The sequence below is a fragment of the Hyperoodon ampullatus genome, assembly GCF_949752795.1.
Source record: "Hyperoodon ampullatus genome assembly, chromosome: 11".
Taxonomy (NCBI): domain Eukaryota; kingdom Metazoa; phylum Chordata; class Mammalia; order Artiodactyla; family Ziphiidae; genus Hyperoodon; species Hyperoodon ampullatus.
Genome location: NC_136924.1, coordinates 57,026,691 through 57,052,393, shown reverse-complemented (window position 1 = coordinate 57,052,393; position 25,703 = coordinate 57,026,691). Strand labels below are relative to the sequence as shown.

Sequence of the window (25,703 nt, the reverse complement as noted above, 5' to 3'; positions counted from 1 at the left end):
CCCAGAGACGGGTATGAGACGCTGCTGCCACCAAGAAGCCTGTGTGCGAGCACAGGCCACTATCCACACCTCCCCTCCCGGGAGCCTGTGCAGCCCGTCACTGCCGGGGTCCCGTGATCCAGGGACAACTTCCCCGGGAGAGCGCACGGCGCGCCTCAGGCTGGTGCAAGGTCCCGCCGGCCTCTGCCTCCGCAGGCTCGCCCCGCATCCATACCCCTCCCTCTCCACGGCCTGAGTGAGCCAGAGCCCCCGAATCAGCTGCTCCTTTAACCCCGTCCTGTCTGAGCAAAGAAGAGACGCCCTCAGGCGACCTACATGCAGAGGCGGGGCCAAATCCAAAGCTGAACCCCAGCAGCTGTGCGAACAAAGAGAAAGGGAAATCTCTCCCAGCAGCCTCAGGAGTAGCGGATTAAATCTCCACAGTCAACTTGATGTACCCTGCATCTGTGGAATACCTGAATAGACAACAAATCATCCCAAATTGAGGAGGTGGACTTTGGGAGCAATGATATATATATATATATTTTTTTTTTCCCCCTTTTTCTCTTTTTGTTAGTGTGTATGCGTATGCTTCTGTGTGTGATTTTGTCTGTATAGCTTTGCCTTTACCATTTGTCCTAGGGTTCTGTCTGTCCATTTTTTTGTTTGTTTTTGTTTTTTGTTTTTAGTATAGTTTTCAGCACTTGTTATCACTGGTGAATTTGTTTTTTCGTTTGGTTGTTCTTTTTCTTTTTTTTTAATCACTTAAGAATTTTTTTTAATAATTTTTTTTTGGTTTTTATTTTAATAACTATTTTATTTTATCTTTTTCTTTCTTTCTTTTCTCTTTTTTTTTTCCTGTGGTACACGGGCCTCTCACTTGTGAGAGGCCTCTCCCATTGCGGAGCACAGGCTCCGGATGCGCAGGCTCAGCGGCCATGGCTCACGGGCTTAGCCGCTCCGTAGCATGTGGGATCTTCCCGGACCGGAGCACGAACCTGTGTCCCCTGCATTGGCAGGTGGACTCTCAACCACTGCGCCACCAGGGAAGCCCATCTTTTCTCCCTTTTATTCTGAGCCGTGCGGATGAAAGGCTCTTGGTGCTCTGGCCAGGTGTCAGGGCTGTGCCTCTGAGGTGGGAGAGCCAAGTTCAGGACATTGGTCCACCAGAGACCTCCCAGCTCCATGTAATATCAAACGGCGCAAATCTCCCAGAGATCTCCATCTCAATGCCAAGACCCAGCTTCACTCAAAGACCAGCAAGCTACAGTGCTGGACACCCAATGCCAAACAACTAGCAAGACAGGAACACAACCCCACCCACTAGCAGAGAGGCTGCCTAAAATCATAATAAGGTCACAGACACCCCAAAACACACCATCAGACATGGACCTGCCCACCAGAAAGACAAGATCCAGCCTCATCGACCAGAACACATGCACTAGTCCCCTCCACCAGGAAGCCTACACAACCCACTGAACTAACCTTAGCCACTGGGGGCAGACACCAAAAACAAGGGGAACTACGAACCTGCAGCCTGCGAAAAGGAGACCCCAAACACAGTAAGTTAAGCAAAATGAGAAGACAGAGAAACACACAGCAGATGAAGGAGCAAGGTAAAAACCCAACAGAACTAACAAATGAAGAGGAAATAGGCAGTCTCCCTGAAAAAGAATTCAGAATAATGATGGTAAAGGTGATCCAAAATCTTGGAAATAGAATGGAGAAAATACAAGACACGTTTAACAAGGACCTAGAAGAACTAAAGAGCAAACAAACAGTGATGAACAACACAATAAATGAAATTAAAAATTCTCTAGAAGGGATCAATATTAGAATAACTGAGGCAGAAGAACGGATAAGTGACCTGGAAGATAAAATAGTGGAAATAACTACTGCAGAGCAGAATAAAGAAAAAAGAATGAAAAGAATTGAGGACAGTCTCAGAGACCTCTGGGACAATATTAAATGCACGAACATTTGAATTATAGGGGTCCCAGAAGAAGAAGAGAAAAAGAAAGGGACTGAGAAAATATTTGAAGAGATTATAGTTGAAAACTTCCCTATTATGGGAGAGGAAATAGTTAATCAAGTCCAGGAAGCACAGAGAGTCCCATACAGGATAAATCCAAGGAGAAACACGCCAAGACACATATTAATCAAACTATCAAAAATTAAATACAAAGAAAAAATATTAAAAGCAGAAAGGGAAAAACAACAAATAACACACAAGGGAATCCCCATCAGGTTAACAGCTGATCTTTCAGCAGAAACTCTGCAAGCCAGAAGGGAGTGGCAGGATATATTTAAAGTGATGAAAGGGAAAAACTTACAACCAAGATTACTCTATCCAGCAAGGATTTCATTCAGATTTGATGGAGAAATTAAAACCTTTACAGACAAGCAAAAGTTAAGAGAATTCAGCACCACCAAACCAGCTTTACAACAAATGCTAGAGGAACTTCTCTAGGCAGGAAACACAACAGAAGGAAAAGACCTACAATAACAAACCCAAAACAATTAAGAAAATGGTAATAGGAACATACATATCAATAATTACCTTAAATGTAAATGGCTTAAATGCTCCAACCAGAAGACACAGACTGGCTGAATGGATACAAAAACAAGACCCGTATATATGCTGTCTACAAGAGACCCACTTCAGACTTAGAGACACATACAGACTGAAAGTGAGGGGATGGAACAAGATATTCCATGCAAACGGAAATCAAAAGAAAGCTGGGGTAGCAATTCTCATTAAGACAAAATAGACTTTAAAACAAAGACTATTACAAGAGACAAAGAAGGACACTACATAATGATCAAGGGATCAATCCAAGAAGAAAATATAACAATTGTAAATATTTATGCACCCAACATAGGAGCACCTCAGTATATAAGGCAAATACTAACAGCCATAAAAGGGGAAATCGACAGTAACACAGTCATAACAGGGGACTTTAACACCCCACTTTCACCAATGGACAGATCATCCAAAATGAAAATAAGTAAGGAAACACAAGCTTTAAATGATACATTAAACAATATGGACTTAATTGATATTTATAGGACATTCCATCCCAAAATAACAGAATACACTTTCTTCTCAAGTGCTGATGGAACATTCTCCATGATAAATCATATCTTGGGTCACAAATCAAGCCTTGGTAAATTTAAGAAAATTGAAATCGTATCAAGTATCTTTTCTGACCACAACGCTATGAGACTAGATATCAATTACAGGAAAAATATCTGTAAAAAATACAAACACATGGAGGGTAAACAATACACTACTTAATAACCAAGACATCACTGAAGAAATCAAAGAGGAAATTAAAAAATACCTAGAAACACGGGCTTCCCTGGTGGCGCAGTGGTTGAGAGTCCACCTGCCGATGCAGGGGACACGGGTTCGTGCCCAGGTCCGGGAGGATCCCACGTGCCACGGAGCGGCTGGGCCCGTGGGCCATGGCCGCTGAGCCTGCGCGTCCGGAGCCTGTGCTCCGCAACGGGAGAGGCCACAGCAGTGAGAGGCCCGCGTACCGCAAAAAAAAAAAAAATACCTAGAAACAAATGACAATGAAAACACAACAAGCCAAAACCTATGGGATGCAGCAAAAGCAGTTCTAAGAGGGAAGTTTATAGCAATACAATCCCACCTTAGGAAACAAGAAACATCTCAAATAAACAACCTAACCTTACACCTAAAGCAATTAGAGAAAGAAGAACAAAAAAACCCCAAAGTTAGCAGAAGGAAAGAAATCATAAAGATCAGATCAGAAATAAATGAAAAAGAAATGAAGGAAATGATAGCAAAGATCAATAAAACTAAAAGCTGGTTCTTTGAGGAGATAAACAAAATTGATAAACCATTAGCCAGACTCATCAAGAAAAAAAGGGAGAAGACTCAAATCAATAGAATTAGAAATGAGAAAGGGGAAGTAACAATTGACACTGCAGAAATACAAAGGATCATGAGAGATTACTGCAAGCAACTATATGCCAATAAAATGGACAACCTGGAAGAAATGAACAAATTCTTAGAAAAGCACAACCTTCCAAGACAGAACCAGGAAGAAATAGAAAATATAAACAAACCAATCACAAGCACTGAAATTGAAACTATGATTAAAAATCTTCCAACAAACAAAAGCCCAGGACCAGATGGCTTCACAGGTGAATTCTATCAAACATTTAGAGGAGAGCTAACACCTATCCTTCTCAAACTCTTCCAAAATACAGCAGAGGGAGGAACACTCCCAAACTCATTCTACAAGGCCACCATCACCCTGATACCAAAACCAGACAAAGATGTCACAAAAAAAGAAAACTACAGGGCAGTATCACTGATGAACATAGATGCAAAAATCCTCAACAAAATACTAGCAAACAGAATCCAACAGCAGATTAAAAGGATCATATACCATGATCAAGTGGGATTTATCCCAGGAATGCAAGGATTCTTCAATATATGCAAATCAATCAATGTGATACACCATATTAACAAATTGAAGGAGAAAAACCATATGATCATCTCAATAGATGCAGAGAAAGCTTTCGACAAAATTCAACACCCATTTACGATAAAAACCCTCCAGAAAATAGGCATAGAGGAAACTTACCTCAACATAATAAAGGCCATATATGACAAACCCACAGCCAACATCATCCTCAATGGTGAAAAACTGAAACCATTTCCACTAAGATCAGGAACAAGACAAGGTTGCCCACTCTCACCACCATTATTCAACATAGTTTTGGAATTTTTATCCACAGCAATCAGAGGAGAAAAAGAAATAAAAGGAATCCAAATTGGAAAAGAAGAAGTAATGCTGTCACTGTTTGCAGATGACATGATACTATACGTAGAGAATCCTAAAGATGCTACCAGAAAACTACTAGAGCTAATCAATGAATTTGGTAAAGTAGCAGGATACAAAATTAATGCACAGAAATCTCTTGCATTCCTATACACTAATGATGAAAAATCTGAAAGTGAAATTAAGAAAACACTCCCAGGGGCTTCCCTGGTGGCGCAGTGGTTGGGAGTCCACCTGCCAATGCAGGGGACATGGGTTCGTGCCCTGGTCCGGGAGGATCCCATGTGCCGCGGAGCGCCTGGGCCCGTGAGCCATTGCTGCTGGGCCTGCGCGTCCGGAGCTCGTGCTCCACAACAGGAGAGGCCACGGCAGTAGAGGCCCGCATACCGCAAAAAAAAAAAAAAAGAAAAAAAAAGAAAACACTCCCATTTACCATTGCAACAAAAAGAATAAAATACCTAGGAATAAACCTACCTAAGGAGACAAAAGACCTGTATGCAGAAAATTATAAGACACAGATGAAAGAAATTAAAGATGATACAAATAGATGGAGAGATATACCATGCTCTTGGATTGGAAGAATCAACATTGTGAAAATGACTATAGTACCCAAAGCAATCTACAGATTCAATGCAATCCCTATCAAACTACCACTGGCATTTTTCACAGAACTAGAACAAAAAATTTCACAATTTCTATGGAAACACAAAAGACCCCAAATAGCCAAAGAAATTTTGAGAAAGAAAAACAGAGCTGGGGGAATCAGGCTCCCAGACTTCAGACTATACTACAAAGCTACAGTAATCAAGACAGTATGGTACTGGCACAAAAACAGAAATATAGATCAATGGAACAGGATAGAAAGCCCAGAGGTAAACGCACGCACATATGGTCACCTTATCTTGGATAAAGGAGGCAAGAATATACAGTGGAGAAAAGACAGCTTCTTCAATAAGTGGTGCTGGGAAAACTGGACAGGGACATGTAAAAGTATGAAATTAGAACACTCCCTAACACCCTACACAAAAATAAACTCAAAATGGATTAAAGACCTAAATGTAAGGCCAGACAATATCAAACTCTTAGAGGAAAACATAGGCAGAACACTCTATGACATAAATCACAGCAAGATCCTTTTTGACCCACCTCCTAGAGAAATGGAAATAAAACCAAAAATAAACAAATGGGGCCTAATGAAACTTAAAAGCTTTTGCACAGCCAAGGAAACCATAAACAAGACGAAAAGACAACCCTCAGAATGGGAGAAAATTTTTGCAAATGAAGCGACAGACAAAAGATTAATCTCCAAAATTTACAAGCAGCTCATGCAGCTCAATATCAAAAAAACAAACAACCCAATCCAAAAATGGGCAGAAAACCTAAATAGACATTTCTCCAAAGAAGATATATAGACTGCCAACAAACACATAAAAGGATGCTCAACATCACTAATCATTAGAGAAATGCAAATCAAAACTACAGTGAGGTATCACCTCACACCGGTCAGAATGGCCATCATCAAACATCTACAAGCAATAAATGCTGGAGAGGGTGTGGAGAGAAGGAAACCCTCATACACTGTTGGTGGGAATGTAAATTGATACAGCCACTATGGAGAACAGCATGGAGGTTCCTTAAAAACTAAAAATAGAACCACCATACAACCCAGCAATCCCACTACTGGGCATATACCCCGAGAAAACCATAATTCAAAAAGAGTCATGTCCCACAATGTTCATTGCAGCTCTATTTACAACAGCCAGGACTTGGAAGCAACCTAAGTGTCCATTGACAGATGACTGGATAAAGAAGATGTGGCACATATATACAATGGAATATTACTCAGCCATAAAACAAAATGAAATTGAGTTATTTGTAGTGAGGTGGATGGACCTAGAGTCTGTCATACAGAGTGAAGTAAGTCAGAAAGAGAAAAACAAATACCGTACGCTAACACATATAATATGGAATCTTAAAAAAAAAAAAAAGGTCATGAAGAACCTAGGGGCAAGACAGGAATAAAGACGCAGACCCACTAGAGAATGGACTTGAGGACACGGGGAGGGGGAAGGGTAAGCTGGGACAAAGTGAGAGAGTGGTAGTGTATATATGGACATACATACACTACCAAATGTAAAATAGATAGCTAGTGGGAAGCAGTCGCATAGCACAGGGAGATCAGCTCAGTGCTTTGTGACCAGCTAGAAGAGTGGGATAGGGAGGGAGACGCAAGAGCAAGGAGATATGGGGATATATGTATATGTATAATTGATTCACTTTGTTATAAAGCAGAAACTAACACACCACTGTAAAGCAATTATACTCCAATAAAAATGTTAAAAACAAAACCAATGCAGCCTAAATAAGTAAATAAATAAATTTATTTATTTTTAAAAAATTAAGTCTATTTAAAAAATCAGTTCCACACATATTAATATAAAATCACTTGAAGAGTTGGGGAGTTCTAGCTTCATATCAGCTCTATATGAATCGACAGTGGAATGCAATGGAAATATAAGAAAAATACCATCTTGAGCTTTATTAACAAAGAACTACAGTATCCAGATTCAAAGTCTACTCAGTCCAGAGCTGGTCACTTTTGTCTGTCTTCTCCCACTAGAATATAGCCTCATGAGGGTAGATCCTTTGTCTGTCATGTTCACCGTTATGTTTCCAGAGCCTAAACAGTGCCTGGCACATAGTAGGTGCTCAACAAATATTTGTTAAATGAATAAATGAATGATTAAAAAAGGTCAAAGAATGAACCTTACTCCAATGCCAATGGGCAATCCAGAACTCTAATGCCAATCAGCAATCCACTAGGCTTCAAAGATTATACTCCCTAATGGTGATTATTCTGTAATAAAATCATTTTTAAATTCTAATGCATGTTTTATGAGTCCTGATTTTTAAAGAGTGAATGAAAGGATAGCTAGAATCTAGAAAAGTGTATCTGTGGCTGGCTGGCAGGCACTTCCATGCAGTGTGCCTTCTGCTCAGGCAGTTTCAGATTGACATTGTTCACTTCACAACCAGACCTTCCACATCAGAATGGTACAGCCAGAAGGAGGGAACTTGATGTTCAAAGCTAAAGGATGAGGAGAATTCTATTTAGTCATAATTTGGAGAAGACTATTCCAGAGAAGAAATGTTTATAGGACCAGACTCTCCTAGAGGGTTGAAAACACAGCCAAATACTATGTCCCTTTTCCAACTGATCCAAACCATATTGAATAACTGAAGAAAATACAATCTCTTGAGTTGAAATCTAGGTAAGTAAGTAGATTTCTAGATCTTTAGCATATAGAGTAAGAGACCTGTGGCTCTGTAAGGAATTATTAATATTCTCTACCTAATAATGCCTAAGAGTAGCCTATATATACTTACAGAGATCTTGATGTGGTCCAAGGCCTCACAAGTCCTTGCAAAAGAAGTTCTTCCCAACAACGAACTTGAATTCTCCCTGCTACATTTGCAGCCTACTTTTGTCTTAATGCCTGGACCCAAAAGACATGCTCTGGAAAGCATTTCTCAAGTCCCCTCTGAGTTTCACTGTTAATCCATCTTCCCCATCATCACTTTTGACTGTTCTCCTCTGGCAGGCCCCCAGGTCTCCACGTCATGTCTGAGCTCTGTTTCCCAGAGGGCCAAGACACTTCCTTAACAGAAGCTACAAGTACTGCCTGGCACACTACCTCAGCCATTATACTCAGGTCCTTCACTTTATTTTTTAAAAAAAGAAGAAGCAGAAAGCATACTTACTAATACAGGCTAAGGTGGTCCAGCTGACTGTGCATGTGGATGGGGTAGGTCTCTGCCAGGTGAATCAGCTTTTCTATTGCTTCATAGATGAAAATAATGCAAATCAGGGAGGCAAACGCTTCTTCAGTGAAGCGGGTAATGTAGCAGACAAGGGAACTAGCGTCAGTTGCCACAAGGACAATACACAGGAAGGCGGTCCACAGTCCGATACAAGCTCGCAGGGAGAGGTATGAAAGAGCATAGTCTCTGAAACAAAACCAAAGTTCATCAAAAATCAGGAGTGGATGGCATTACATTCTGACCCATTGCATTGGAGGCAAAGGGTCAGAAACGTGGTTAGTTCATCTCTTATTATCACTTCCAGTACTGCAACCCAGTTTGTCCCTAATTCTGACTGCACTTCACTCCTGAAGGCTGCCCTGGGACCCTGTGACAAAGATTTGCTTTACGGGTGGTATTTGCCACAGCAAGGACAGAGACAGTGGAGGAGGTGGAAACTGTCCGCCACACACTTCTGCCATCACTGCCCGACGTGATTAAGATCCTATTCTTGCAGTTAAGAAGAAGGAGCTGGCCCTTGTTCCACGTGCTCCTACTTCTAATACAAAATGAAAGAAAAAGACTTTACAGGAAAAGAAGGGAAACGAGGGCATTGCTGACACCCATCACCACAAATAATATGAAAAGGGAGTATTAGGTCAAATTCAAAATTGACTGGAACAGACAGATATCGAAAACAAACTTATGGATACCAAAGGGGAAACGTGGGAGGGAGGGATAACTCAGGAGCTTGGGATGAACATACATACACTACTGTATATAAGACAGATAATCAATAAGGACCTACTGTATAGCACAGAGAACTCTACTCAATATTCTGTGATAACCTATATGAGAAAAGAACCTAAAAAAGAATGAATGTATGTATACGTATAACTGAATCACTTTTCTGTACACCTGAAACTAGCACAACATTGTAAATCAACTATACTCCAATTTAAAATTAAAACAGAAAATATCTATACAATAAAAAACTTTTTTTTTTAATTTTTAAATAAAAATTGACTGGACATACTGTATAGCACAAGGAACTCTACCTAATGCACTGTGGTAACCTAAATGGGAGGGAAGTCCAAAAGGGAGGGGATATCTGTATGTGTATGGCTGATTCATTTTGTTGTGCAGTGAAGGCTAACACAACAGTGTAAAGCAACCCTACTCCAATAAAAATTAATAAAATTTTAGGGCTTCCCTGGTGGTGCAGTGGTTAAGAATCTGCCTGCTAATGCAGGGGACACAGGTTCGAGCCCTGGTCTGGGAGGATCCCACATGCCGCAGAGCAACTAGGCCCGTGAGCCACAACTACTGAGCCTGTGCTCCTCAACAAGAGAGGCCGCGATAGTGAGAGGCCCACGCACCGCGATGAAGAGTGGCCCCCGCTTGCCACAACTAGAGAAAGCCCTCGCACATAAACAAAGACCCAACGCAGCAAAAATAAATAAACAAATAAAACTCCTACCCCCAACATCTTCTTAAAAAAAAAAAAAGTTAAAAAAAAATTAATAAAAATTTAAAAAATTGACTGGAAATGGAGGAGTTTGGATTAGCTAGGGAAAGTGTTTTTAAAGATAAAAAGTCAAGACTTCAACAGTGGTTGAAGGACATTAATAAAGCTCTTTAAGGCCAAGAGATCTGCTATTTTAGGTATGGTCCTACCTGGGGGCAGGGCAACAGACCAAACAATGTTCTTTGCCTACTTTTACTCACCTAGGACCCTGGCATTCAATCCTAACAGCACACTAGCACATCCAGATAGAGTTTTCAGAAAACCAAATGTCTTACTTGCAGAATTTGAACAAAATCTTTTCAAACACAAGCACTGGCCCAGTACTTCCAAGGATGGTGAGAGCCTGTCCGGCAAACAAGGAATAGGCAATCCCAGTCATGGAGGCTCCAAACAAGGATTCAATTGCACTCTGAGAGGGGAAGAAAAGATTATCCTTGAGTCCACAGCCCATCTGCAGTGAGTGATGCAGGCTTATGTTCATCCCCAACTCAGCTCTCCGGTGTGCCTGACAAGTCATTTGCTTGTATTTCGTCTTAGCAAGAGTGATGTGTACACAGTCTAATCCTCCTGTAAACGGATACCACTTTGATAATTCAGGTGCCCAAATCCATCCACATATGATTCCTTAACTAAGTCCTGTCCTGCATGACTCAATTCAGTATTTATAAATATACATAGAAAAGCACAATGATACCATTCACACTACGGGCTGTCACACAGAGTCACCTTAAATCGTATTTGCAGATGACATTGATATATCATTTTCCATCCTTGGAGCAATGGGCAATGCAACTGGGCAATCAGTTACTGAAATTGATATTCAAGCAGAAGAGGGTCTGTTCTAAAGGGAGAGCTGTGCTGCTGCTGGCTGGCAAGAAGTCAGAAGACCACAGTAATTCAGTAGGAAGAATCCAATCTCCTCAGTCCTCGCCCAGGGAATTTTCCCCCCCAGTGGACTTGGCTGCCATCATAAAATTTTTACTCTTGTTTGGGACCATTAGAAGTGGTTAAAAGTTCTTACTATGCGCCCCTCAGTGGCTTCTCCGAGCAATCCCCCAAAGGTGATGACAGGCGACATGCAGGCACAGTACAGGAACAGAAAGGAGGCCAAACACTGTAAGCTGAGTGCATCCCGGTAGTCGCTCCAGTACCAGGGGGCCTTCCGCTTGATGTCCAACACCAAGCCCCCAAACAGCCTGCGGAAACATGGCAGACAGGCGTCTAACGCAGTCCCTCTCCCAGGAAAGCGTGTCAACGGCACACATCTGAAAGCACTTCAAATGTGCTCTGAATTAGAGGTAATATTTTGGCTTCAATGTGACCCCAAGTTCAAGAGATCTCTCTGGGGCCAGCAGGGATTCTATCTGCAACCAAGGGCATGAGTTCGAATGATTATCCCAAGCATAAAAGGAATTAATTTGGGTGTGCATATTACCCATTCAGTAAAAAGTTCCCAAAATTCAACATGAAATTAAGTATTAGCTTCAAACTTCAAGTTCTGAGATGTTAGGAAGAAAGGTACAAAAATATCAGGGTATTAAAATTGTTAGTTTTATTATACATTTTCTAGATAAAAAGCCCCTATCACATGCACTTTCTTACTCTGAACAACTACCCAACTTACTCTTGAGAAATTAGCATAATAATTCATTCATGCAGTTGACAAGTAGTAGCAGATACTTCATGCCAGGCACTGTGCCAGGTACTGGAGATGCAGCAGTAGCAAGGCACACACAGCCCTTCTCTCTAGGACCAACAATCTAGTGCAGGGGACAGGCAGTGTTGTGAGGGAGCAAATGGCAGCAAAGAACAGGGACAGGCATTGCAGTGGGGACTGGAGAATGAAGCAGGAGTTAGCCAGATGAGGCAGCGGGGCTGGCATGGATGACACCAAGGGATGAGAGCGCATGGCGGGCTCAAGGTGCTCAAAAAGTTATGGCCAGATAAGACAGTGTGAGGGGCAAATACCAACAGACAAGGCTGGAGATGCTGGAAAAGTTGAGTCACAAAGGCCTTGTCAAAAAGGAATTATAACTTTATCCCAATTGTGTGTTAAGTCCTGAAGGATTGTAAACAGGGAAGCAGCATAAGTAAGCAGGCATTCTGGAAGGGTCACTCTGATGGGGGTGTAATGAGTGGAACTTAGGGCAAGACTGGAGGCTGTGGATTGGAAAGAGGAGAAGTGTGTGTATTCAAGGGCTAATAAGGAGGCAGAATTCACAGGACTTGGTAGCAGGACTTCAGGACCCCTCTCCACTTCCCAAGCATGAGACAGATCGAGAGCAAGGCGTCCTACACCAAGGAGGAGTAGTATTCCCGGACTGGGGCACTTTTTCTAAGAGTGGAATCGCTGTCCCAGGGTAAAAGCTGTTAGGTAAGTAACAAAGAGAGCCATTCAGCGTTCTACAGGACAAACTACCTAGTTTCTTCTACACACGAATGACATAGGAAAAAAAAGGAGGAGAGCTGTTAACAGAATGCGAACATAAAAACCAAATGCAAACCTCCATTGGATCCTATGTCAAACAAATGAACTCTAAAAAGATGTCGCTAAGACAACCACAAAAAGGTGAATGTGGACTGAGCGTGAGACAATTTAAAGAATTATTGTTAATTTTGTTAGATTTCATAATGGCATGATAGCTGTTTTTCAAAATGTCCTTATCGGACAGGGATACCTGCTCAAGTAGTTACAGGGGAAATGACATGCTACTGGTGATGTGGTTTAAAATAATCTAGAAAACATAAAAACAAAACAATTAAGTGGGGGAGAAATAGATGAAACAAGATTGGCAAAATGTTGATAACTATTGATGGTCACGTGGGGGGTTCATTACACTGTCCTCTCCTTGTTTATGTTTGAAATTTTCTATAATAAAAAACTAAAAAAACAAAAATCCGAGCTACTCTCTCATGAAAGGAGGCTTGGCTAGCTCTTTCTTTCTCTTTGCCCTGTGTCACACAAGGCCTGGGACCTGTATGCCCGGGGAGAAGGCCCAGCCAGCTCTTTCTCCATTCAAAAGCTCCCTCTCTCATCTGGCAGGCGGACACAGGGCACATGCTGTTTTATTTGACCCACTTGCTCTTTTCCTGGTTTGAGGGGCATAGTTGGGATTCATCCTTCTTCACCTTACAGCAGTAACATCACAATCTGGGTCTGGGTTTAGGGGAGAAAGGCAAAGCCAGCCTTGTGACCTGCTTTGGTTTTAGCCTGTCTAGCAAAACTAGCTGAGGTAAGGAGCCATCCACAGGGTCCAACCTAGAGCATAAGAGTTCCGCCTCAGGGTTTGGGACCAAGGTTACAGTTTGTAATAAAATGTCACTTGGTCCTGCTTTCTCCTCTGAGTGGATAGCCCCTCAAGGACCTTATGGGCAACCGTGATTAGTCTGGGGCAAGATTCAAGTGTTTCTAGGTCCTTAGCCAACATAGCATCTTTAGTACCGTGTGAGTATCACCTCCCAATCACCAATGACCTTCCTCTGAAGGGTATTATTCTGGGAGAATTCCCTTCTACAGTAATGAGCCTCACCATATGATGCTGCCATGATTGGTCCTCCTGGATGTGGGAGGCTCATTATTCAGGGAGGAGTGTCTGTGAGTAATGGGCAAAAGATTTACGTGAAACGGATTGATGAGAAGCCACAGAAAGGAAGGACATCTGTCTGCCTAGTGATTGAAAGCGGAGAGAAAAGATCTGAGGCTCTTATTGATGGTATAACTATAAATTAACAAAATGATTTCCGAATACTGTTTATGGCATCAGCCTCATCCCTCACTCACGCAGACCGTAATAGCACATCTAGCACAGACAGTAATCAGACATGGATGCTTCCCTCCACATTTGAGACTTCCTTTCCCTTTCAACATTACCCTTGGTGTTCAAGTTGCGGGGGGGGATGGGCAGGAGGCACACAGGGATATGAATTTAAGCTTGATGCAAGAAAGGACTTACCCGTGTAGAGGGTCCCTAGGCTCTGGAGCACTGACTTAGGAAGCCCTCTCAGGAGGGCTTTAGGGACAGGCCAGCCATCCATTTGTCTGCTGTGCTTTGGAAGAAACCTGTTTGAAGTGTGGGGGGCGATCATCGAGATAGCAGCTCCTGATTCTTCTCTTTCATCAACACTTCCCAAACGTGGCCTCCCCAGTGAGGTACACAAATCTACCCTGGAAAACCCCTTTGCAGAGTATCCTCTCTGCTGTGAAGCTTCTGGCCTAGGAACACTCTAGTCAGACTTTCCTCTTCGTTCTGTATGGGAATGCCTTGGCATCATGGCCTATGTCAACATCAGGGAGGCCCAAGACACTGTCTCAGCCCTGGCTTGGCAGGTCAGATCATACACAACTCAGACCGTTCTCAACTCTGCCTCCTTTCCCGCCTTCTTAGAGCCTACGCTACCGCATCTTAACTACCTCTCCATCCGATGAGGATGGCACCCCCAGGTTGTGCCCCACCTCAAAGAAACACAGCTAAAGGTATGAAGAATTATAAAGCCCAGGCTAATGCATTTTTAGTCGGTGAAGTCCAGGAAGGTCCAGAAAATTCTAGGATGTCCATCTGCAGGGGAAGGTTCACGTTCACCCCTATGTAATTTGAGATTGGGAAAAGAGCCAGAGCTGGCATCAACTATGATCCCCAGTATGAGCATCAGGTCACCTGACCTAAAAGGCTACAAGGGGAGGAAGGTCACGTGTCTTGAGGACTGAGGAAAACTTCCGGAGCTCAGGAAGAGGCAGCGTCTCCCACAGTAAGCAGAGTGAGGCTCTGCGTCCAGGTGACCCTTCCTTTCCGCTTTGTCAATTCCAGCAGCTCCTCAGTCAACATTATGGGAGAGCTTCCTCAAACCCCATTTGAATTTGTGAGTAAAGGTACTTGGGGCTGCTGATTAAGTGTATGTCGGTCCTGGCTCTACGGGATTTTCTTTTGAGATGATAGGCACCATTTCCAAGGTTCAATAACTGTTGAGATCCAATCTAATGAGCTCCCAAACCCCCACGTGGAATTGATTACAAGTGACTGCCCGCCTAGTTTATTCTCCTCTTTCTGATACCAAAAGAAAGATGAGATCTCACCTCTGCATGGATTATGTGTTTGGAGGAAAGCTGTTGGCTTTACAGTCAAAAGGATAAATCATAACTCTGAAATTCTATCAAATCCAAACCCAAGACTCTTCCCTTAAAAAACATCACCTTGGGACTTCTCTGGTGGTGCAGTGGTTAAGAATCTGCCTGCCAGTGCAGGGGACACGGGTTCGAGCCCTGGTCCGGGAAGATCCCACATGCCGCAGAGCAACTAAGCCTGTGCACCACAACTACTGAGCCTGCGCTCTAGAGCCCGCGAGCCACAACTACTGAAGCCCTCGCACCTAGAGCCCCTGCTCCACAACAAGAGAAGCCACTGCAATGAGAAGCCTGCACACTGCAACGAAGAGTAGCCCCTGCTCGCCGCAAGTAGAGAAAGCCCGCGCGCAGCAATGAAGACCCAACGCAGCCAAAAATAAATAAATAAAAAATTTTATTAAAAAAAAACACCACTTCATCTAAGGCAGTCTCAATCCTGGAAACTATTCTAAAGACAGATGCTTCCTTCGAACTGCTTCTCAATACCAGGCCTCCCCACCCAATTCGGACCTCTTCCAACTGTAAAGAAAACGTGAAACTCACTCTTGGAGCTTGCTCCCTCTTTTCAGTGACCCCTTCCATCAAAAGGCTCCTCCTTTCCTCCAGTGATCCCTCCCCAGAGCCCAGTTATCTTTCCCCGCCCTCTAATACATTCCTTCGACCAGATGCATACTCCGCATCAGGACACTGCTAGTTAAGTGCCATTCTCTCCTGCTTCTCAGTCTCCTCTCCTTTCTCTCCCTGAATTTCCAAGAATGCAAAAATAAATCGCTCTCCATGATTAAAAAAAAAAAACAACCTTGAGTTTCCATTAGGCAGGGTACTGAGGATAGGGAAATAAGGAAAGCAACTTCAAGCAAGGAAGAAAAAATAAGGTGAAAGCCATAGAATAGACGGCAGTAAAAACTCCTTTCCATCATCTGAGTCCTGTCCTGAGAATCTCCGCCCAACAGATCCTTCTTAGACATAAGCACAACTTACAGAGCCAGAGCCATAGACTGAACCTTCTCCCACGATCTGGGGGACACCTCTGGATGCCACTCCAACCCAGAATATCATCCTCTTTTACTGCCTTCCTACCTGGAATATAAAGCCTCCCAGCCTGGGGACCTGCTTTCCTCACCTACCATAGAGAACCTCCTCCTTGGACATCTGTCCTAAAATCTGGGCCCAGAAGAGTAGGTTGCCTATTCTGAGACACACACCTAAAATAGTACCTATTTCCCTACCTCAAGGGGTTTCTTAACTTAACCATTCAATATTTATCCATACCTTGTCCATTCATGCTACGGAACAGAAATCATTCTAAAAGCGTTCATTCACTCATTCATTCATTCACCAGATATTAATTGAGTGCCTACTCTGTGCAGGGCACTGTGCTGGGTGCTAGGAATATAATGGGGTCCCTGCCCTTATGGAGCAAACATTCTGGCAGGAAAGACATCACATCAATAAATAGTAATAAAGTATGACCAGGACTATAACAGGTGGCTGGGGGGAAGGTGGCAGGCGGGCAGGGGACAGAGCTCAAAGCTGGGACACCACCTAGCAGGAACACCTAACCTCCTCTAAAGAGTGTCCTGCAAGGCTCTCCAAAGGAAGTGACACCTAAGCTGCGTCAAAGGATAAGAAGCAGTCAGCCAGGAAAGGAGGAAGGGGACAAGTGTTTAAATCAGAGGGAACATGTTCTGTCTCACCTCCTGCGGGAAGGCCAGGAGGTGAGACAGAACATGTTAGGTGGTTTGAGAAATTTGAATGAATGAATATAATATTTGATATATTTGTAATACTTATAGTCAGTGGTTCCATTTGAAAAGTCATTCCCAGCCAATAAAGATACTACAGAGAAGAAGGCTGAAAGTAAAGAGGATGCCTCATTCCTTTATACAACTTCTGTCTGGTAAGCAGTATCAGCTGTGAAACATTCCAGAACTTACCGCCCAGTGCGTTGAAGTTCTGGCCCGCTGTGGCCCCCATGTGGTTCTGGTTCTATGTGGCAAACATTTCCATTTGGAACTCCAGGCATTTTCCTTTTCTCCTTTTAACAGAAGACCGCAAAATTAACAAACTCAGCCCTGTATTCTGTCTTTCCTGCTGGTGGGGGGGCGTGGTGGTTGGTGATGAGAAAATCCAAAAGCAGCCCCCAAATACCCAATTGTTTGTTATAGCTTTCCAATGCATTTACTGATTTGGAGGAGTTTACTGTCTTTCCTGAAAAAAAAAAAAAAAAAATTTCTCCTCCTCTCCGCTGATACCTAACTCTGTCTCACCCAGAGACAGGAAAGTGGAGGCTTTGGCATCAGATGTGACCTAAGTTCAAGTTTCAAAGCTGTGTGTAATCTTTACCGTAAAACCTTGAAGATAGTTTTTTTAATTCCTCATTTGTAAAACAAAGAATAACAATACCTATATGGAGATGTTACTGGGAGGTTGAATTAGCATATGTAAAGAACTTGGCCTGGGGACTAGTGTACAGTAGAAGTTCCCTTCCATCTTTAACCTCTCAAAAAAAGTGTGAGGGGCTCTATTTGCTCTCTCTATACAACTACCTCTTTTCATTTAACGGCTTCATTCATGATATGCTCCCAAGAAATGTCCTCTCCTCTCCTCTCTGCCATTCTACATCAATCCTTCAAAAGTTGGCTTAAAATTCATCCCAGGGTAATCCTGACTGACCCCATCACACCTGAGCCCATCTATGTTACTGCATATTCATATTTTATTACTGTTCTGACATTCTAGGTGCCCAGAAACAGAACCACATCTCAACTTATTTAGCATACACCCGCCTGGTCTTTGCTTTGTCCATGGTGTGCACTCAGTAAGTGATACTAAGCCACCACTGGCTCATGTGCATACATTACCTGGGAAGGGACGTTTTTGGGTGGCTCAATTCTAATGGAGGGGTCCCACTCCCCTGGAGGCAGCACCGTCACCTGGTCTAGGAACTCATCAATCCCCGCCAGGAGATCGTCCCGCTCTTTTGCCTTATATGCCACATCATGAAAAATCTACAGAGAAGAAAAATATCCTCAGGAAAACTACAAGTCACTTTACTTAAAACAATCACCAATGGATATGATGAAAGATGAATAAAACCTCTTGATTTTTATCTCTGTCATGGGGATCTGAAATGTAGATAACTTTAGCACTTAGAGAAGTGCTAGGATAAAACAGTAAAAAAAAGAATCTAAAGATGAGATGAGTCAAAAAGAACTAAATATATGTCTATTAGTATAGAAAGAGATAAAATGACTCTAAAGTTTTATAATTCTGTTATCTCCTCAAAGAATGGAACAAAAGCCAAGATGCATGAGGAATTTTCCTGATCATAATGGGTAGAAAAAACTGGATGGAAATCCTAATAAAGGTTCCTCATAGGCCTCCAATATGCCTCCGAACCAGACAGCTGATAAAACACAGCCCATGCCCCTCTGCCTGCTAAGACATATGCCTTACTTTGCAACTTACCTGAGCAGCACAGTCCTCAGCAGGGATGCAGTGGGGGTTCAGGACCACGGCAGCCGAAGTGTCTAGTCACCCTGGTACATTCACATGACAGTGCCCGAGAGCATCCCCCTGACCTTTATACTAACTGGTCTCATTTACGTGAAATGGGGGTGAGGTTTCTTTATGTAAATAGCTTGGATGCATTTAATTAACCATCTTCTAGATCTAGAAAGTTAAGTCAGCCTTAATATCTTTCTCTCTAGGTACCCTACTTGGCAAAAATAATTTTCCCAGAGAAAGATTTCTCTGCATCCTTGATTATTCAAAAAGGGAGAGATGACAAAGGAAGAAAAATCCCCCAGAGGGCTTGGTCCTCAGAGACGTGACCTGCACTGTTTTCCAGCAAACATCACGATTATAATTATTTTATCCCCAATGACTAGCACAATGCCTGGCACAGAGTAAATGCTCAATAAACATTTAAAAGATGAATGCATGAAAAGCAGAAGTGGTGTGCGTACCTCGTCTGTCATGATGGTGGCCATGGATCTTCCAATCTCATGGTACTGCTGACCTTTCCCTACTGGACCCAAGAGGATAAACAAAAATCTGGCAACACACAAAAAGGATTAAACTACGTAAGTAAATATAAAGAAGTGGCATCTTTCCTCTCTAAACAGCAGAACATTTCTCTTTCCTATCAAACAGAAATCATCACAGTACCTTCAATAAAAGGAGACAGACTAATGATGGAGCAATATGAGTAGCCTTGACCTAACAGCTCCACTGTAGGCATTGGAAGCCACCTGTACAACTCCATTCAATAATGTGGTTATAATTCTCAGGGTTTCCATAGACACAATTCCTTACTATAGGAAGGACACTTTTTCAAAACATGGCATTGTAGTGCAAATTCAAGGTTTATCTAAATCTCATTCATTGCTCTAACAAGAAAATGATGGGGAGAGGAGAGGGATAAGGGAGTTGAAATGATCAAGCCCTGTAGAGGAGTCTAAATTGTGTCCCGAACATCTGAATACTCTGTAATTAATGGGACCCTGAATCACCTGAATCACCACCTTCAGAGAGCATGAATAGCCTTTTGAACAAATGTGGACATACTTGCAAACCATACAAATCCTGCCGGAAAGAGACATCAATACCTTTGGTCAGAGATGTTTCCCTGGGATACAGCTTGGCAGAACAGGGAGAGCAAGACAGGCTTCCCATCCCAGCAAGCAAGTGGCCCTTGAACACTCTGGTTCTCCATTTCCAAGGTCATAGAAACTGAACCGTCATAGCCTTAAAAGTCTTACAATTCTTCTGCACAGAGGTTGATCAAATATACCCCAGTTTTCTGAGATCACTGCTGAATTTTAAACAGCATTCCCCAAATTAATCAATCCTCCCTTTTGGCATTAGCTGGTTTCTTCCACCAGAGCACACACAAACCTGCACACCAGACGGAACACACTGAGCTTTGCGGTCCAGGTCTTTACCTTGTTGGGATGGGCACTTCTGTCAGGCCCGAGAGAAGGACTGCTGGAGACAGCCTCACAAAGGCGACAACAGGGCGGCCCAGAGAGTCCACCTCTCCAACCAGGACATTCGAGGCCTCTGCCCCAGTGGGAATTTTCTTCATGAAATGAAGGTCGACCTGAAAATCCAAAGCACCCCCTGACAGTGTGGGAACCGTCACCTCACACATCCGTCACCCCCCTCATAACTGACATTCATAAATCATTTTTGATTTAACACGTTTTCTCATACTACTTCACTTGATCCTTACAATAGCTCTGTAAGGTCTAATTAGCCTCACTTTTTATTTTAAAAAATGAATGGAGCCACTGAGACCCAGAGAAGTGAAGTTGACTTGCCCAGGACGACAGAGCTTCTAAGAGAGAGAATTTAAATCCAGGGGCTCTGATTTGAATTCCATTACACCATGCCTCCCCAAAGAAGAATGTTTTTGAAGCCCCAGGTCGAATTGTTTCCATTTCAAAATACTGGAATGCTTTGTCAGAGGTTTCAGGGAGCCTTATGAGCTGAGAAGTAACATGACACTGTCTGCATATTGGAAGGACAGTGTCGGGGAGAGACCAGAGCAAGGAGAGGCTGGCGGCAGGGAGATCACGGTTTGAGCTGGAAGCTGCAGGGGGCCCTGCTCCTGCGGGAGGCCTCAGACACCAACCCACAGTCCCCAAGAAGAGTTTCAACCACAAAGTAGTTTTAGGAGACAGTAGCAAAGATACTGCTTCTGCAGAACCCTTGGAGGCTAAGAAGGAGCTACCGGAGAGCAGGTATCAGAAAATAGTTCTGAAACACCAGGAGGTGTGTGGCAGGGAGGATTATCAGTGGCCAGTGGGTTTCAGCATGTTGAATCTGGGGAACAAGCTGATGAGTCAGAGAGGTCTGGGCTGGAGAAGGAAGAAGACATGAGCAGATGGGCCTCCTTTTCTGCAGAAGGGGCTCTGGTCCTGGAGAAAGGGTATTGAAATGCCAAAGCTTATCCAGCTTCCAGCATGAGACTCTGGGTTCCACCAGAGATCTGCTTAGGCCTGTAAGCCAACTTCCACGTCTCTGCTCACCTTGCTTAAGTCCACGGGACTGTGTTCACAATTCATTCCATTTTTTACTTCAAGACTTGTAGTTGGAACGGACTGAGGAGACACAGTCTGACCTATTTGGAGAAAATCAAACAGAATTCTCCGAGTCCTGCCCTTTCCCCCTCTGACACGCCCCGTCCATCATCAGCTGGCTATGACTATCTCCTGCAAAGTCCACACAGAGAAGTGGTCCAGATGACTATGAAGCAAGGACCCACACATACCTATCTCCTTACCTACCAGTTAGCAGTAAAGGGGGGAACAGAGGTCTGACTACTCCTGCACCCTCTTCCTGAACCATCTGTGATCCTCTTTTCTTCCTCTATTAAAGGCAGTAATCCTTAACCAGGAGTGCATACCATAAAGTCCTATGGAGAACTTCTCAAAAACTTAGCCTCCCAGGCACATCCCCTGCACACTGTGATCCAGTAAATGTGGGGACAAGGAGACCAGAACAGATTAGGCCTCAGAAAAGGAAACTAGTCAGCAGCTGAAATTCACTGAATGTTTACAACCCACCAGGCACCTGGCTCCAGGGCTTTACATGGATTAATTTATTGAAGCCTCACTATAGACTGAGGGAGCAGATCTCATTATTATCCTTATTCTACAGAGGAGAAAGTAAGACTTAAAGAGGTTTCGGAGGTTGCTCAAGGTCACACACTTTGCAAGGTGAAACCAGAATCTCCAGCCTGGAAATCTGACTCAAGAGTTTACACTACTGCATTTTGCCTCCCTAATCTAAGACATTTGTTTACTTCTAAAAAGCTCCAGTTGAACTTCTCTGGTCCCGAATTATCCCTAATGTGGCTACCTCCCCAAAGCCACATCAGTTCTGAGGCCATTCTGGGGCACAAACTTCTCCCCTGGGGTCCACTGAGATCTATCTGAGGCATGCATCCCTAGCGCCACAAGAGATGACCGTCACCAGCCCCAGCCACCCATCGTGCCTATCCACCAAAAAGGACCGTGTCTAAGTGAGCATGAAAGCATATTAGAGAAATATAGCCCCTACGCTCTAGCAACTTAGCATCTCCAACTAGTTCCTAAATGTCTTATTAATCAAAAGAGAAAACAGTTACTCCTAATAATCTTACCATGTTTATCCATCGAATGTGGATCAGATTGCTTCTTGCCAGCCTCAGCAAAGGAGCGAACAATGGGGATGAGGTTATTTCTCTTCTTTTCATTCTGATGATGATGCTTTTTGAGAAGGGCTTCCCGTACTTTAACCCTCATGTTGTCATTCAGGTCACTGAACAGTTCCTGCTGGTCCAGGATCAGGTCTGGAAAGCAGGTGCTAACATGAACACTCAGACTGATGGTCAGTGAACCCAAAGAGACCAAGGTCAAGTGGGGTGAGGGGCAAGGGACAACGAGTAGGCGGAAGCAGTTCTACCAGGGTCACTGATGTACAGTCTCTGCTTCAGTGCCTGAAAGAGCTATTTGATGATAGCAGCTGTGACACACTATACGTTATTCATGTAACAAATCATTATTATTAGAAATGGAAACTATTGAGCATTTAACATGTGCTAGGAACTACACTCTGAACTTTCTACATAATTATCTAATCTAATCCTTATAAAAAACCCTGAGAACTAGGTGGCATTATAACAATTTTTACAGATCAGGAAACTGAGGCCCGAACATTACAAATTCCCCAAGGTATCACATCTAGTAAGTTGCAGAGCTGGGATTCAAACCCAAGACTGTCTGACTCAAAAGTCCACATTGTTACCATTTTGTTCGGTCATCTACCAAAGTTCCTCTACATTCCCTTTCTCAGAGATTTTAACATTGCTGTGATTGTCAAAAGAAACTATAACTGTAGAACTCCAAATGACTATGTAAAAGTGGAACTTCCAAGAATAATTAAGTCGTTCTTGATTAAGTACCCCACATAATTACCACCAAGCATCAACCTTTACCTGCCAAGCCTGGCAGAACTGAGGGGGAAAAAATCCCAATACCTGCTACTGAGAGGCAGTCAGCACACCAGTTAACAGCATGGGTTCTAGTGCTAAAGGTCCACAGTTATCCCACTTCTACCACTTTCTGTGTGATAACCTCTCTGTACCTCAGTTTCCTCATCTGTAATATGGAGCTAATATTATCACCTACCTTAGAAGATTGTTATAAAAAATTAATGAGATGTATAAAGTGCTCATTCACAGTAAACACTTGAGACTGTTTACTTATCCTTATCACTAACATGAATACCTCAGGTACCTGATGTGAAGAACCACAGCAGTTTTACTTCAACCCTACATATCCATTCCCCCACCTCCCCAAAACTCCAACCTGTCTTCAACTCCAACTCCATCTATGACTATCCAAGTGCTGGAAGCAATAAATAAAGAAAATCTGTTTCAAATATTAAGTGGAAGATCCAGGTTTCTCTATCTTTAACCTTTATATTGATCGGTTCCTTGCCCCATATTATAAACATGCTTCAGGATCCTTCATCTTGGAAAGAAAAAAAAGAAGAAGGAGAATGTCCACCCCAGGTCTCCCATTATCTACTGCCTCCTCTCTCCCTCTCTTTCTCTTTCTCTCTCTCTCTCTCCCCTATCTCTTAAAGTTCTCAAAAGAAAAATTCCTCAACCCCTGCAATTTGGCTGCCTCAATGAAATTGCTTTTAATAAAATCATCAACAACCTTCCAGTTGCTAAATCTGGCAGATGTTTCTGGTCCTTACCTAACCTGGCCTCTCTATAGCATCTGACACTGATGAATTGAAACTCCCTCCTCTCTTGGCTTTCATAGTGGTTAGAACGGTGCCTCCCCCACAAAAGATACATCTATGTACTAACCCCCCAGAACCTGTGAGCGTGATCTTATTTGTGGAAAGGGTCTTCCCAGATGTAACTAAGGATCTCAAGATGAGATCATCTTAGATGATACTGACAAATATCCTTATGAGAGAGACACAGATAAGAAGTTCAGGTGAAGACAGAGGCAGATTGGAGTTATGCAGTCATGAGCTAAGGGACACCTAGAGCCACTAGAAACTGGAAGAAGCATGGAATAACTTTCCCTTAGGGCCTTCGGAGGTGACACCAGATCCCATCAGTACTGACCCCTCCCTGGGTCCCCATGTGATCCCAGAGAGGCAGAATTATTTGGATGCTTGAAATGGAGAAAAGTTTGGAGAAATCTTTATTTAACCTGTCCAGCCAAACAAAGCCAAGCTGAGGAAAATCCTCACATGCACCCAGGTGTTTATCAAACTCCATTCCTAAAACATAGTAACTTACACTCACCTGTACCAGGCAACTCCATCAGACATCTCCCCTTCACGTCTTGCTGAAGAAGTGGGGGTACTTTGGCTCAACTTCATACGTGTCTTCCCTAGCTGCCATATTTTAAAATCTTTCTTTCACTCTAACCCCCTTTTCTCTGCACAACTCCCAGGTGCCCCTTTCTCTAATTATTACCAAACCAGAGCTCTTTTCTTGCACCCATGGCTATTTTCCCCACTAGAAGGGGAGCTCCTTGAGGACAGAAATTGTATCTTATCTTCATTCCCCTGTGCCTAGCACATTATCAAGCATTAATAGATACAAAATAAACGTTTGCCGAATGAACAGGCAAATGGAAGACTTCACACCATGTCATTTGTATCCCATAATAAGCCTGTGGAATAGGTAGGGTAGTTTCTTAGTTTGAAACCCATCCCATAGCTGAGGGCGCTGAGGTCGGGAAGGTAAGTGACTTGCCCAAGGACACACAGCCACTTTCTTCTTTCCTCTACACCACTCTTCCTAATTGACACAAACATTCCTCTGTTTTCTCTCACCTAACCTTACCTGAGATTTCTTCTATGCTGTTCGCATGCATATCCAGAAGGACCGTTCCGTTAATAAGGCAGCTCCTTAGCTCAAAGAGACTATGCAGTGAAAGGGTTGCGACGTAAGGCTTGCTCCAGCGCTCTCCCCCATCCTCAACATCTTCTTCAAACTTCAACCACCTGGAAGCATTACAAACAACCAGATGTTAAAGACAGAAAATGAGGAATTTTCAGGAGAGAGGTTTTTTATTTTTTATTTTTTATTTTTTTCGGTACGCAGGCCTCTCACTGTTGTGGCCTCCCCCGCTGCGGAGCACAGGCTCCGGACGCGCAAACTCAGCGGCCATGGCTCCCGGGCCCAGCCGCTCCGCGGCATGTGGGATCTTCCCGGACAGGGACACGAACCCGTGTCCCCTGCATCGGCAGGTGGACTCTCAGCCACTGCGCCACCAGGGAAGCCCCCAGGAGAGAGTTTTTAACATAAGCCACAAAGAAAGATACCCAAATAATCATATTGAACACTGTAATCTAATCTATACGTTCAGGGTACACTGGTAAGTGAACAAAGTAGGTTATAAAACAGTGCAAAACTGATTCCATTTTTCTT

The 25,703-nt window shown here is 43.2% G+C and overlaps 1 protein-coding gene across 1 annotated transcript in view; it reads right to left on the bottom strand.

The window, feature by feature from the left end:
- The window catches only part of SLC4A8 (solute carrier family 4 member 8), a gene marked incomplete at its 3' end in the record, with an annotated part of 89,535 nt that overhangs the window by 35,137 nt on the left and 28,695 nt on the right, over nucleotides 1–25,703 (bottom strand). Inside the window, exons 5-14 of the mRNA XM_079714934.1 lie at nucleotides 25,116–25,276; nucleotides 22,401–22,589; nucleotides 21,286–21,377; nucleotides 20,197–20,354; nucleotides 19,219–19,306; nucleotides 18,112–18,258; nucleotides 17,185–17,285; nucleotides 11,150–11,324; nucleotides 10,404–10,537; nucleotides 8,562–8,807 (exon numbers count right to left, since the gene is read on the bottom strand). Of these exons, the coding sequence (XP_079571060.1) occupies nucleotides 8,562–8,807; nucleotides 10,404–10,537; nucleotides 11,150–11,324; nucleotides 17,185–17,285; nucleotides 18,112–18,258; nucleotides 19,219–19,306; nucleotides 20,197–20,354; nucleotides 21,286–21,377; nucleotides 22,401–22,589; nucleotides 25,116–25,276 (1,491 nt within the window). The remainder of the gene's footprint in view (nucleotides 1–8,561; nucleotides 8,808–10,403; nucleotides 10,538–11,149; nucleotides 11,325–17,184; nucleotides 17,286–18,111; nucleotides 18,259–19,218; nucleotides 19,307–20,196; nucleotides 20,355–21,285; nucleotides 21,378–22,400; nucleotides 22,590–25,115; nucleotides 25,277–25,703) is intronic.